We start from the raw sequence: 12,657 nt of genomic DNA, 5'->3' as shown, positions 1-12,657 counted from the left end.
CCTTACATATAATGCCCAGTAAACTAGTCTGGTAGCTGCAGGAATTTCAAGTTTTCTCATGAAGTTTTGTTCTGATTAAACAAGGTGCCAGACCATCAGTTGCTGGAAAGTTAGTGGTGTGCCTGTATAATAATTTTCAATATTTAAACATCAAATAAGCAGACATTTAACATAGTAAACAGTTATCCGATATATTTATATTGTCAAACGATATGCTGGATTATCTATTAGGCTATGTTAAGGCTAGTAACTAATAGATACGAGTCAATTTGGCAAGAGGTAGGTGCTTCATTCCTACTACTAGCCAAAATTGATTTGTGTCTAATTAGTTAGCCTTAATATAGCCTGTTAAATAACCCAGCAGATCGCATGTTTGGTATATTATAATTTGTCTATAATGTAGCTGCATAATGCTATGAAGTCTGCTTAATAAGTTTATTTATTTCAGAAATTAAATTTCTTATCTTGTATCTGAAAGTGTTATTTGAAGTAATTATGAAGCTTTGAATAATTTTAATATTTTTAAAAACCGTGAATCTTAGTTAAATTATTCAATTTGATCTTTTTCTTTAACACAACAGCAAAAAAGTAACGGGAAGTAGCAATGCAGGAAATATCTTATTTCAAAATATCGGTTTTCGTTGATGTTCATTCGCATTGTTTTAATTCATTCTTATTAGTTACGTATTAGTAACAAGATCTTGTATTCTACCTATAACAGACAAAATTTTGCCACCCATACAGCCTTAAATGTGCCAATGCCTCACATAAAGGTAGATCACATGATTTGTGGGCTAGTGCTAAATTTTTCCTTGTCATCTTTTACACTTTTTGAGGGTTTGTTTTACTCAAAATTCTCTCTTGACCTATACACATCTATGATAGGGTCAATGTCCATGTATAAGTACAGTCAATTAAACAGGTGTTATTGTTGTTGTAGTTATGTATGCTTCCATCTCCTCAGGTGTGAAATATTTGTTTTTGGAATTTTCTTCGGTCGTAGAAACAAAGAAAATGTGAGATTAAATCATTGGACTTAACCTGATGTGATGATTTTTCATTTGCAGTGATCGCCAACTGCACAATATCAACATTTGGTACGTTCCAGTATACATCAGTCTCATTCACAACTGATGCACTGGTAAACAGTTTAATAAACTTTTACTGGAACATCTGGTAACCTAATAGAATGTGAAAAAATCCCAATTCTTTTCCTGTAAGAAATTTTAAAATTTTTATTATATAAATTGTTCCTATTTAAGAGTATTTCTCACTTAAGTAGACTGAAATCATTGTCCCACAACTGAAAAATTGACTTGCTCAAGAAGTTTCCCAACTTGAAAATTTTATGTATTTAATACCATATAGAAAAAGAAAAAAAATTATGTTAGGAAATGCACAAAATTTCCTGTCATTTTGTGCAAGGCTTTGGGCTACTTTGAACACAGATTTTACAATTTTCTTATGTGGTTATCTGGCTACAGTGCTTGCAACAAACAGCAAGATGGCAAGATCTGTAAAGTGCTGTCATTTCATAGGTGATACTGTAAATCTTCGACAAATTTAATATAGTAGTTTTAGATCTGTAGTGTTTGTTCAAGGGAGTTATAAAACATTTTATTTTTATTTTTTACATAACAAAACAGATGAAGTAGTTACACGAGACAAATATCTTAATAAATAAATACTGTGTAAGCCTAATCTACTTGTTATGATGGACAAGTTTTATTTTTTTTCCAGCAAATATGCTACAATGCGCAAGACATCATTTAAAACTGAAACTCGAAACCATAGAGTAAACAGAAAATCCATGTTGTCAGAACTGAAACTGGCAGAAACTGCCACCATACCATAGCTTGAGGTTTTTATTTGCTGGCTGAAAAGATAAATCCAATAGAACTAGTATTCTGTAAGTCAGATACATTGAATAGAAATCAAGTACTTCAAGGATTATAAGAGCCAAGATATCTAAGTCCACAGTAGTCAAGTAGATAAAACCACCAAACACTGGTAGTTGGTCATGGGTTTGTGCCTCGCCAGTGGGCTGGCCATGTAAGTTTTCTGGGTTTTCTTCACATTAGTAACACCTAAATAGGGACCAGTTTCCCTTAAAAGACCTCCTGGAAGGCATTTCCCCCGCGGCATATTGCCCATGTGTTGCATTGCTGTAACTGAATAAAACCAAGCCAAGATATTTAAGGATAAAATGTTCTTGTGACTTTCCATCTCAGCTTCTGATCCCCCAACTGAGGTTAGTTCTGAAAGTGGGAATCTCTCTCTGTCTTGCTTATTATAAGCTTGCAAGTATATGATTTTTGTTTGATCTGTTTAATATGGAGTTGCATAAACTAGAATATTTCTTTCAAATAATTCAAATAAATGGTCTTTCAAATTGAATGTCACCATTTTAAATTACTGTAATTGTGTTAATTATTATCCAAAAAAGTATGCAATGTAAACAAAAATGGCGACTATGCAATAGAGATGTATTGTGTACTGCAATTTGCAAAGTCAGACTCACTCATCATGTAACACGAGTAGGAACTGCAGTAGCTGTAGAATTGTGGCTGCTGTGGGAGGAGTGATGGTAGCAAGTGTTGGAAGAATTTGAGATTTGGTTGAACTTGTGCCAGGCAATACGAGGTGCACACATTGAAAAATTGTAATGGGCAAATGAGAAACTTGGACAGTTTTCCTATGTTTTAATGTACAGTACATTACAACATTCTTGAATTACAATTAACATAATTACAATAGTTTAAAATGTTAGCATTCTATTTGGAAGACTGTATTTTTAGTTATATTTCCAATTTTTACAGTAGAGCCTCGAAAACTCAGCCTAATGTGGAACAAAGGGTGGCCGAGTTTGTGAAAATGCTGGGTTATCGGGAATGGGGTTAAAAAAGGATAAGTATGCGTGTATCCTCAGAAAATATTGTACTGTACTTGTATGTATTGTTTGCTTGAGAATACAACAGAGAATAAACTGCCCAAGTAGTCTTAAAGAAAGGAAAAGTAGAGCTTTTACTACATGAAAATGAAAATTAATTAATACACTGTGTACAGTAATTTACTTGATAAGACAGACCTCAGAAAAATACTTTGAGTCATAAAGCTGTCTATAATGAAAATTAATTAACTAAGGATTTTTTTTGCCCTGCCAAGGTGTGGCCGAGTTATTTGGAGTGCCGAGTTTTCGAGGCTCTACTGTATTATACATTTAATGAAAATCTTTGCAATTATATAAGAAATTACAAAGATACATCATTCATTTTAAAAGCATTAAGTTCATAAGATACAATACAAAAAATGTTTAAATGAATACTTTTTGCATATTTAGTAAAAAAAAAAGTTTAAATATTGTATTATTAATAAGTTAACAAGAAGAATAATTTGAAATTAATAGAAAGGCATCTTAAATTATTAATGTCTTTATCATTTAATGATATATTATATGACAAAAACATTAATAATTTAGAACAATAACGGTGATGCAGAGATTAATTAGTTGAAATTGATGATTAATGGTGACGGACAAAGTACGTACAGTTTCAATTGTCTTCTCTGCTGCTAGTATTATTCACATAACCTAATTAGTAATAAATAGTTGGTGCACTTAATCAATAACAGAGACAATCTGGCCGCAGAAGTAACCTTTAACATGCAAAATGTATAAAATTTGTAGATTCGGACATTGCATAAACTCATCTCGTTCTAAATTGGCATATCTCGGTGGGCAAAATTAATTTTAAATGGAAAAAAAAATGTAGGAAATTGCATCAGCCAGAATACGAGTGACAAGATGACGATTAAGTAATAAACACATATTATTTTAAATTTTGTTATGAAGTAATTAGAAAAACATTGCATACTAAAAGAGTTTTTTCTAGTCAATTTCAAAGAAAAGGTTGAGAAACACTATTCTAAATATGTCCTATCCATTTGCCCTTGGAAGAGAGTGTTGGAGGGCCTCAGTAAGGTCTCCAGTATAGAATCAAAATTTGTTAGGAGGACCATAAATTTATATAGCTTTGATGCATGAAAATAGATTTTTTTTCTTCCCCAAATAGTCTATGCAGGGGACGAGTGTCAGTGATTTGTCAGGGAATTTTTTTTATACCTAATGGAATTTTGCAATGTTATTAAACACCTCTACTGTTTTATCTTTATGTATTTATATTCATTATAACTGTATAATTTAAAATGATGGCTAAAAGTTTTCTGTGTTTATCCACATAAAGCCGATTGTAATTTTATGTTTGATTAGTTATGAACCAGTTTTAACTGTTTAATATAATGCTTGCATCAAGGAACTTGCATTGTTTGGAACATAAGAGATCCTGTACTATTTGTTCACTTCATTTTTTATTTTATACTTTACAAAATACCCGTCAGGAATTTCTGTTGAATCTCATAATGGAAATCATCCGTCATGGAGAAATTTAACATGCAAGCAAAATTTGAATGGCCAATTTGTCAATGTCTTTTACTACTAGAAATATTACATTTTAAGGATAAATATATATATATTTTTTTAAATAAAACAATTCTGTTAATTAATGTAACATAAATTTCGTGTGTGCACCTGCATATAAACATGCTAAAAGGCTCAAATTAACTGTATTAATTTAAGTTAATAAGCAATCCTTTGTGTATAATGACGCTAAAGTTTATATTAAATATATATTTTCCTTATAGTGGAAATTTCTAAAGTTTCCGGTGTGTAAGATTATACATAGTTTGTTTTTTGCCTGTATTTTTTATTTCTGTAATATGTTTGAATAATGTGTGCATGCACAGAACTAGCTTTGTGGGTTCATGACCTGTGCTTTTACACAGGCCCCAGAACTAAAGGGTCCCTACACTTTGTTAATGCTCACCCCTTAGTGTCTTGGATCCTATGTTTATACTCTGCACTGGAGCCTGTTTGTGTGCATGGATAATCTGAATTATATCATAAAGGTGTATAAGGTTGCTTCTTTCAGATATAAAAAATTACAGTTAATTACATATAAATCCAACTTTTTCTCATTCAGAATGATATTTTAGTGTACAAAATTCATCGAATAATTATTCTGTTCTGTAATTCGAGTGCTAATTACCATAGTGTAATCCAATTTCTGCTTTCTCTCTCTCTCCACTCAAGTTAATCACAATAATCATCCAAGTTCTTGAATAATTATATAGAGATTTGCTAATTTTATTTTTAATGTTTCTCATTTATTTTAGCTTACAGCAGAACATTATTATTATTATTATAGAGTTTGTACGCCTCTACAGTTTGTGCTCAGTAGCTCGTGAGTCCCTTCCCCCTGTAGTAATTCATTAAACCCGTCTCTTAGATGTCGTGTTACTACACTGTTTCGTATCTCGGTTATATTTGGATGTGATCTCACGTGACAGTCGGATTTCTCCTGTGTTTAAACATCTCCCTAAGCTAAAATTCGTATTGAATCAATGTTATACAGATGCTGAATGTTTACGGCTTATCGGCGCTAAACTTCAACCTTGACTCGATAAACCGTTTTGTTGGGTTGATAAATTGATTTCAGAACACTGGGAAACTTTTGTGATTTATTTATTTATTATCGGTTTGTTAATACACTTGCAGATAGCGTGGGGGGTTCGAAACGGTCTGGGATTATCGCCGACGGACCTTGGCCCCTTTGTCTATATGTATCAAGGCCTGGCGTAATTATTTAGAACGTTGGCATTGTTTACACGAAAAATGAAATTTTCGACAGAAACGTTTAATAAGTCAAGGTAAATGAATGAATTCTATGAACCCTTTGTGACGTTACGGAACTGTGAAAAAGGTTCGAATGTTCTGCATTGTTTAGAGGAGAAAGGAGCCAATTGAAAAAAAAAAAAAAAAAAACTTTCCTCCCCCTCGGCGCGTGATTTATGTAGTCGGGATTTTCGGGAATTACTTCCGATTCAAGTGATGGTGTGGTGGTACTGTTGTGTATATTTGATTTGGGGCGAGGGGAAATCCGTTTTCTGTGAGATTTCTTGATCGATTGCTGTTTGATTGCGAGGTTAAACGGGGCTCTTGGATGCGATTTTCAGCACTTGGCACAGATTTTTTCGGTTTCTGGAACGTTACACCTTGGCATCAGTGACATAAATTACGCGCGCGGCGTTCGGAAGATCGTTACGTTTTACTCTGTCGGCACTAATTGGCGAGTGCCTTTATTTTCGGTCGTATCTGGCGCTTTTTTTTTCTTCGTGCCCGTCTGTCTGCAGTCCGAGTGGGTCAAACGTAGACCACCCGCAACGCCCCCCACCCGGGTGTGCCTCGAGAGGGTCATCGACCTCCTTCACTGGAGCAGACTGGGTATTGATCTGGTGCGTCGCCCACCCCGCTGTGACGGAATGGTACTGCCCGAGTTTTTCTCGTCCGTCCCCCTTCTCTCTCTCCTCTCCCGCTTGGCTCGGTGTGGGGGTCGCGCGCGTGCGCAGTGGCAGTTTCGCCTTTCATTCATTGCTCGGAAAGTCTGCACTGTGAACATATTGTGTGCTTTTGTCAGCATGGAACAATGCAAGTGCAGCCTGTGATCCTGTGGCCCTGTTGGTTTGCTTTAGAACCCTATCCGCATCCGTCGACATATGCTGCTTCGTCCACATGGTCAGCATCGATGGACACCAGGTTGGTCCCCCTCTCGCCTTCTCCAGGCTTTTGTTTACCAAATTTTTCTCGATTTCCGCCCCCCCCTGCTCCGGTAGCGCGTTTTAAATGTCGTTACTAGCCACGGGGAAGAGTTGGTGTTCTTGGGTTGTCTGCAAGAACGACGAGGTTTATCGATCGCATTCGCGTCTATCCTGCTGATTTTACGATTCTGCTCGATATTCGCGCACGGTGTCGACCCTTGTATCGCCAAATTCGCGAAATTGCTTAACGATAAATTAAAAATTAAGTGTACCAGGTGGTGGAGGTTGTAGACCTTTACGGATGGAAGTGTCCCTAACTGCTAGGATGTGCTTATTAGCCACGTGCTGATATATTAGAAAGGGGGTAGGAAACAAAGGCTCCCCCGTGCAGGTGGTCAAAAACTTAGTAGACCAGCTGGCACTGTAGGCAGCTGTTTGGGGGCTCCTCTTTTTTATTCATTTTGCCGTACTCACCAGAGTGTCATGTCTCTTTTCAGGTGTAAAGAACCGAGCTATCCGATACCGTTTGTAGTGGCAGCCTATTCGGGTTTTGGTCTATATCTGCACGATGAACCTAGTCTGAGACAATCGAGGAGAGCCAGTAGAAGACCCGTCAGGTCTGCCAAACCGAGGAATCGCTATTTGGTGTACCGACCCGTACCGCCTTTCTACACCCCTCACTGGTTGGTCAACATGGGACAGAAAGGATCTACGGGAATCAAACCCATAAGTCGAGAGACGTCGGCACCCTGCCATTCTCACCTACCTAGAGATCTGAACTTGGGACAGGAATTGCCCAGACCGGCCAGATTGGACATGCTCTTGGATATGCCGCCGTCCAATCACGATGTACAGGTGAAGCATGCATGGAATTCCGAGGACCGTTCTCTAAACGTATTCGTCAAAGAAGACGATAAATTAACATTTCACAGACATCCCGTTGCCCAGAGTACGGACTGCATAAGAGGAAGAGTGGGGTACACTCGTGGTCTTCACGTATGGGAAATTCACTGGAGTACCAAACAGCGAGGGACACATGCAGTGGTTGGTGTGGCAACCAGAGATGCTCCTCTACATTCTGTCGGTTACCAGTCCTTAGTCGGTAGTAATTCCGAATCTTGGGGCTGGGATTTGGGACGTAACAAAGTTTATCACGACACCAAAAATTGTCCCGGACAAGTCTATCCAAGCCTACTGAAATCTGACGAGACATTTATTGTGCCAGATAATTTCCTCGTTGTTTTGGACATGGATGAGGGCACTCTAGCATTCGTCGTAGAAGGCCAATATCTGGGAATAGCATTTCGTGGTTTGAAAGGAAAGAAACTTTATCCTGTTGTCAGTGCCGTCTGGGGTCATTGTGAAATTACCATGAAATATATTGGAGGATTGGACCGTAAGTAACTTTACTATCTTTTTAAAATTATAATGTTTTAATCTTTAAGATTTATTATCAAAAATAAATTTAAAAATAAAACCGAGCAGAGAGAGGTGGGGAGAAAAAAACAGGAATTATTAGATCATAGGCATGTTTATTGTCAGTACGAACAGATGGTCTGCAGTAAACTAGGCAGGAAGTTGACATTGGTAAGGAGAGGCAGTTGAGTATGAGGCGGACCAGCTGTATCCTGTGTATTTGTTGTTACTGGACTTGCTTGTTTAAAAAATGTAGAATTGTATGCAATGAGTATATTCATACTTACAACTGTTATATTCATTTCTTAAACTCTGTACCAGGAGATTTTAATATCAAATCATTTGATTGACACTTTTAATCACCAGATAATGAAGAATTCTTAAATAGTTTTTGAAAATTTTTCATAAATATTTTGCAAGAAGTAACAATTAATTATGTACATTTCTTTCTGTTCCAATGGTTAATAAACATTAAAAATTTATAGATTTCATTGCTATAAAGAAAATGAGAAAATTATACTTTACAAACAAACTATTTAGTATTAATGGATAAAATAAAGAAATTTATAGTTTTTATGAATTATAAATTCATTTCTCCTTGCTAATTTATACTAAAAATTCAAAACCGGCCAGAGAGTGAACGAATGAGATTCTTCTCAGCTTACGATCCAATCAATACATTAGATTAATGGATGGTTTGAGACTTTATTAATTACAGGTACAAATTTAAACTCTCTGCTAAGTAAATTATATTTATTGTTATTATTATTTATCCTTCTTGTGTAATATCAAGTGAAATTAATTATATTAGTCTAAAGGTATTACAGTATACTTCTCTACTGAATTCATAATGATACCCCTACAACTCCCAATGCAAACTTTAGTCTTGACACTTCAAACGAAATGTGTGAATTATTTATTCTATAAAAATGTTAAGTTTTGAGTAGAATATAATTAAAAATATATTAATGAACGAAAAGCTATGTACGCAAATGTAGTATTTAAATATGACCGTTTAGAACTTACTCACCTTCTTCTTACAGTTATAATTAATTTATAAAAGTTACAATGGAAATAATACTGCTTTTTTGGAGTTTAAATGGCATTTAATTCTAGTGTTTTAGTATTTTCAACCAAGCAACGAGTTTGTTGCAAAGAGAGCTTTCGGGCAAGCCACTTTGTTGTTTGCTTGAAAGCTATTTTTTCCTTATTAAACACTTCGAGAAAGTAGTTTTTATCTTTAGTTATATTTTCGGATGTGCAGTGTTTTTATAATAGTTACAATTGATTTAAATAATAATTTCTGATACATTTACATTTATTTGCTTAAAATGTGAATTAAGTTTCAGTATTATAATGTATACAATTAGCATTTTTCGATAAGAAGAATAAATATTTATGAAAATTATATATTAAAATAACACTTAAGTTTTAGTTTTTCAATATAAACATTTTCTAGAATACAAACAAATGTCAAAATATTTAGAACAGTCAAACTTCTATGTAAACATTGACTTTAGATTGACTATAACAATTAATAAAAGGACAGTTTCTCGGCTTTAGTTTTAGTTAATTTGGTTTCTTGACGGGAAAAATAAAGCCAAGACTTCGGAAATTTAACAAGTGCTGTATTGTTTCTGATCTGATTTGTTATTAAGGTCATGATTAGGTTTCAGTATCCTTACATTTATTTTTATACAAAGCAACATTTTATTATGTACACGACTAATTTCTTGCCCATTGTTTTGAATCAAAGTTTTTAAAATTATTTTGATGTTCATTTGGAACTTTAAATCAAAATAATAAATCTTTACCCTCAGGTAAAGTTTCAAAATACTTGCTTTCTCGAATGTTTTTGAATATTTATAGTTTCCTCTTATAAACACACTGAACTAAATTAGGGGAGGTGTGTGGAGGTTTCTCAATTGTCGAGGAACACAAGGTGGAAATCTGTAGCAAGAGTTTTTACAGGACCCTTTAATGTAGGATTAATTTTAGCGGTCCATAACATTGATCTGGCAAGCGGGGGTCATACGTAATATATGAAAGACCCTGCACAAATCCTCTAAAAATATTTAAAACTTTCGTATGAAATATGATTAAGAAATTGTTTACAAAATGCTGAAGTTCTCTGAAAGTTGAAATTCCTGTTGACAAAAGGATAAAATCTTGCTGACAATTTAAAAATAATTCTTTTTTTTTTTTTTTTTTGACAATTTTATCATGACCTGATTTTTTGGTGCATTTTTTAAGTAATTTCAATTGACCATTACAATAAATAACAAGGGATAATTGGCAATTTACTAGTTTTCGATCCAAATGGATATCTTGAGAATGACTTAAATAAAAAGAATTTAATAGCACTAAGAAGAAGCAAGGTAGCTCATCAAAGTTACTAATAACAAAAAACATTTTAAGACTTCACAGTTGATTTCAGGATGTCAAAAATGTTTCTTGGCCATTTTCGGATTACAAAGAAGTACAATTGTGCGATTTAAAACACATTTTAAATCTGTTTTTTTTTTTTTATGCCGAGGATGGCCGTAGGCTGGCCAAAAATGTTTCTTTGATAAAGAATAAGATTTTGACTTACCAAACTTAATGGCATGATCTTTTGAATTACAATATGGCACAGAGTTTCACAAAATTTCATTGTAAGTATTTTAAATTAGATGCGGGATTTATTTGTAGTTTAAACAAATTGAAAGTTGTCAATAGAGATTTTATCTGCAAAAGTTTCATAAATTACTATTATCTCTTTAGTCATAATGATGAATAATGGTTGACACATGCTATTTTGTATTGAGATTCTAATAGTAAACATAAACAATTAATTGAATATTCATGTTAAACTCTGAAGCTATTAATCATTAGTAATTGAGTGTTATGTTGTTGATTATTTAATTACGCAATGGAGCATCATGATTTTTATTCATATAAATTGCTGCTTTAATTTAAAGTGGGATAATTTAATGGCTTATTTGTATATAAAGGTATTGAAGGCACTAATAAACTAAATCGGATAAATGCTAATATAATTAAATGTATATTCTTTAATTATTAGCTTTAAATTATAGTCAGTTTCTCTCTGATCTGTTTGTCCTCTCTGTTCCTCTCTGATCTCTTGATATTCAATTCTTATATGAGTAAAATGTGAATTAATTTTCAGTATTATAATGTATACAATTAGCATTTTTCGATGTCTGGTGGACAGTTGGCTGAGTGTGTTAAGCAGGGCTGTGGAGTCGTGTAAAAATCTACCGACTCCAACTTTTCCTTACCATCCGACTTCGACTCCGTTTCATATACATAACAAGTTGGTAAATAAAAGGGAGTTGGAGTCGGCGGATTTTTTGACGACTCCGACTCCAGCTAAAACACCAAAACTCCATGACTCCCACAGCCCTGGTGTTAAGGCATCAGCCCGCTTACTCTGGGGAATCCAGGATAGAATCCGAACAGTCCAAAAGTCCTAGAAAAGATTTCTGGGACTTTTGGACCTAGATTAAGTTGTCCCAATTAAGTCAAGCTCCATCCTTTGCCAGTGTCATTTCCATTGTGGGCCTGGCTGAATTTGCAATGAAGGGTCCTCTTAATGCTTGCAGAAAAATCATATCAATCATTTTTGTTGTAAACTAGTATTATATATTATCTTTGATTTTATTATTAATTTAATATTAATTATTATTATTATTACTTTTTTTAATTTACACAGCTGAACCATTACCATTGAAGGAAGTCTGTAGAAGAGTGATAAGACAGCAGATAGGCAAAGCAAGACTACATCGTATACATGAGCTTAACCTTCCAACGGCACTTAGAAGTTATCTTTTATATCAGAATAGGAGGTAACAATGCCAACGCATATTAAATGGAGTAATCATTGATTACTAAATTCCAATGCAATTCCAATGACATTTTTGTCCAGAAGTGGCACACTGGTATTACATACATGTTACATATGCAGATACATAACATATATATATAAAGTGCCAAAAAAAAAAAAAGAAATTTACTTTCCACCATTATTCCTTGCATGCCATCTTCTGCTCATTCTTTAACAGAAGATGAACATTAAGATTTATGAAACTAAACAAAAGAAAAATAAAATAAATAAATAAAGGATAAGGAGAAATTTCAGATAGTTTAGTAAAAGTAGAGAAGTAAGAAAACATTTTGATTTTCTAAATAAAAATAAAAAAAGTCCATAATTTTTTATGAAATGGCTTTAGTGCAGCGAGTGCCGTTTGGAAGGAACCGAAGAGACATCGAGCGTACCACCTAAAGCATTCGGTTTATGTAATTCAGAAGCAGTTATTTTGTATACATAGCGTATCCGTTCCGAAATTTCCGGTTACTTTCCACAATTTTTTTTAAGTTTCACACCCATTAAATTTGTAAATTGTCGGAGCGGCCGCACACCAGGGGAACCGGCGGACGCAGATCCACAACGATCGCGAGTTGCATTTACTTACGAGAGGAGAAGTCACGTCACGGCATCGTAATGACATTCAACGTTACATGATTTTTTTGTTTTGTAAATTATTTATAAAACGTCTTATATATATATTTTCTTGCACAGTTGTACTT

General features: G+C 34.2%; 1 protein-coding gene across 1 annotated transcript; it reads left to right on the top strand.

Moving 5' to 3' along the window:
* Positions 1–3,420: 3,420 nt before the first annotated feature.
* On the top strand, positions 3,421–12,128 carry LOC111641519 (protein gustavus-like). Its single transcript, XM_023387688.1, has 3 exons — positions 3,421–6,649; positions 7,149–8,047; positions 11,783–12,128. The coding sequence occupies exons 1-3, from the start codon at positions 6,540–6,542 to the stop codon at positions 11,917–11,919; spliced, it is 1,146 nt and encodes a 381-aa protein (XP_023243456.1). The 5' UTR covers positions 3,421–6,539; the 3' UTR covers positions 11,920–12,128.
* Positions 12,129–12,657: the final 529 nt, after the last annotated feature.

Source organism: Centruroides sculpturatus, unplaced genomic scaffold (genome assembly GCF_000671375.1).
Source record: "Centruroides sculpturatus isolate CEXI.00-Female unplaced genomic scaffold, Cexi_2.0 scaffold1631, whole genome shotgun sequence".
NCBI lineage: Eukaryota > Metazoa > Arthropoda > Arachnida > Scorpiones > Buthidae > Centruroides > Centruroides sculpturatus.
This window is presented reverse-complemented; position numbering and strand designations above follow the sequence as displayed.

Coding starts and splice junctions, on each gene's coding strand:
- LOC111641519 (XM_023387688.1), top strand. CDS start 6,540: ATGCAAGTGCAGCCTGTGATCCTGTGGCCCTGTTGGTTTGCTTTAGAA. Junction 6,650..7,148: donor TCAGCATCGATGGACACCAG/GTTGGTCCCCCT, acceptor GTCTCTTTTCAG/GTGTAAAGAACCGAGCTATC. Junction 8,048..11,782: donor ATATATTGGAGGATTGGACC/GTAAGTAACTTT, acceptor TAATTTACACAG/CTGAACCATTACCATTGAAG.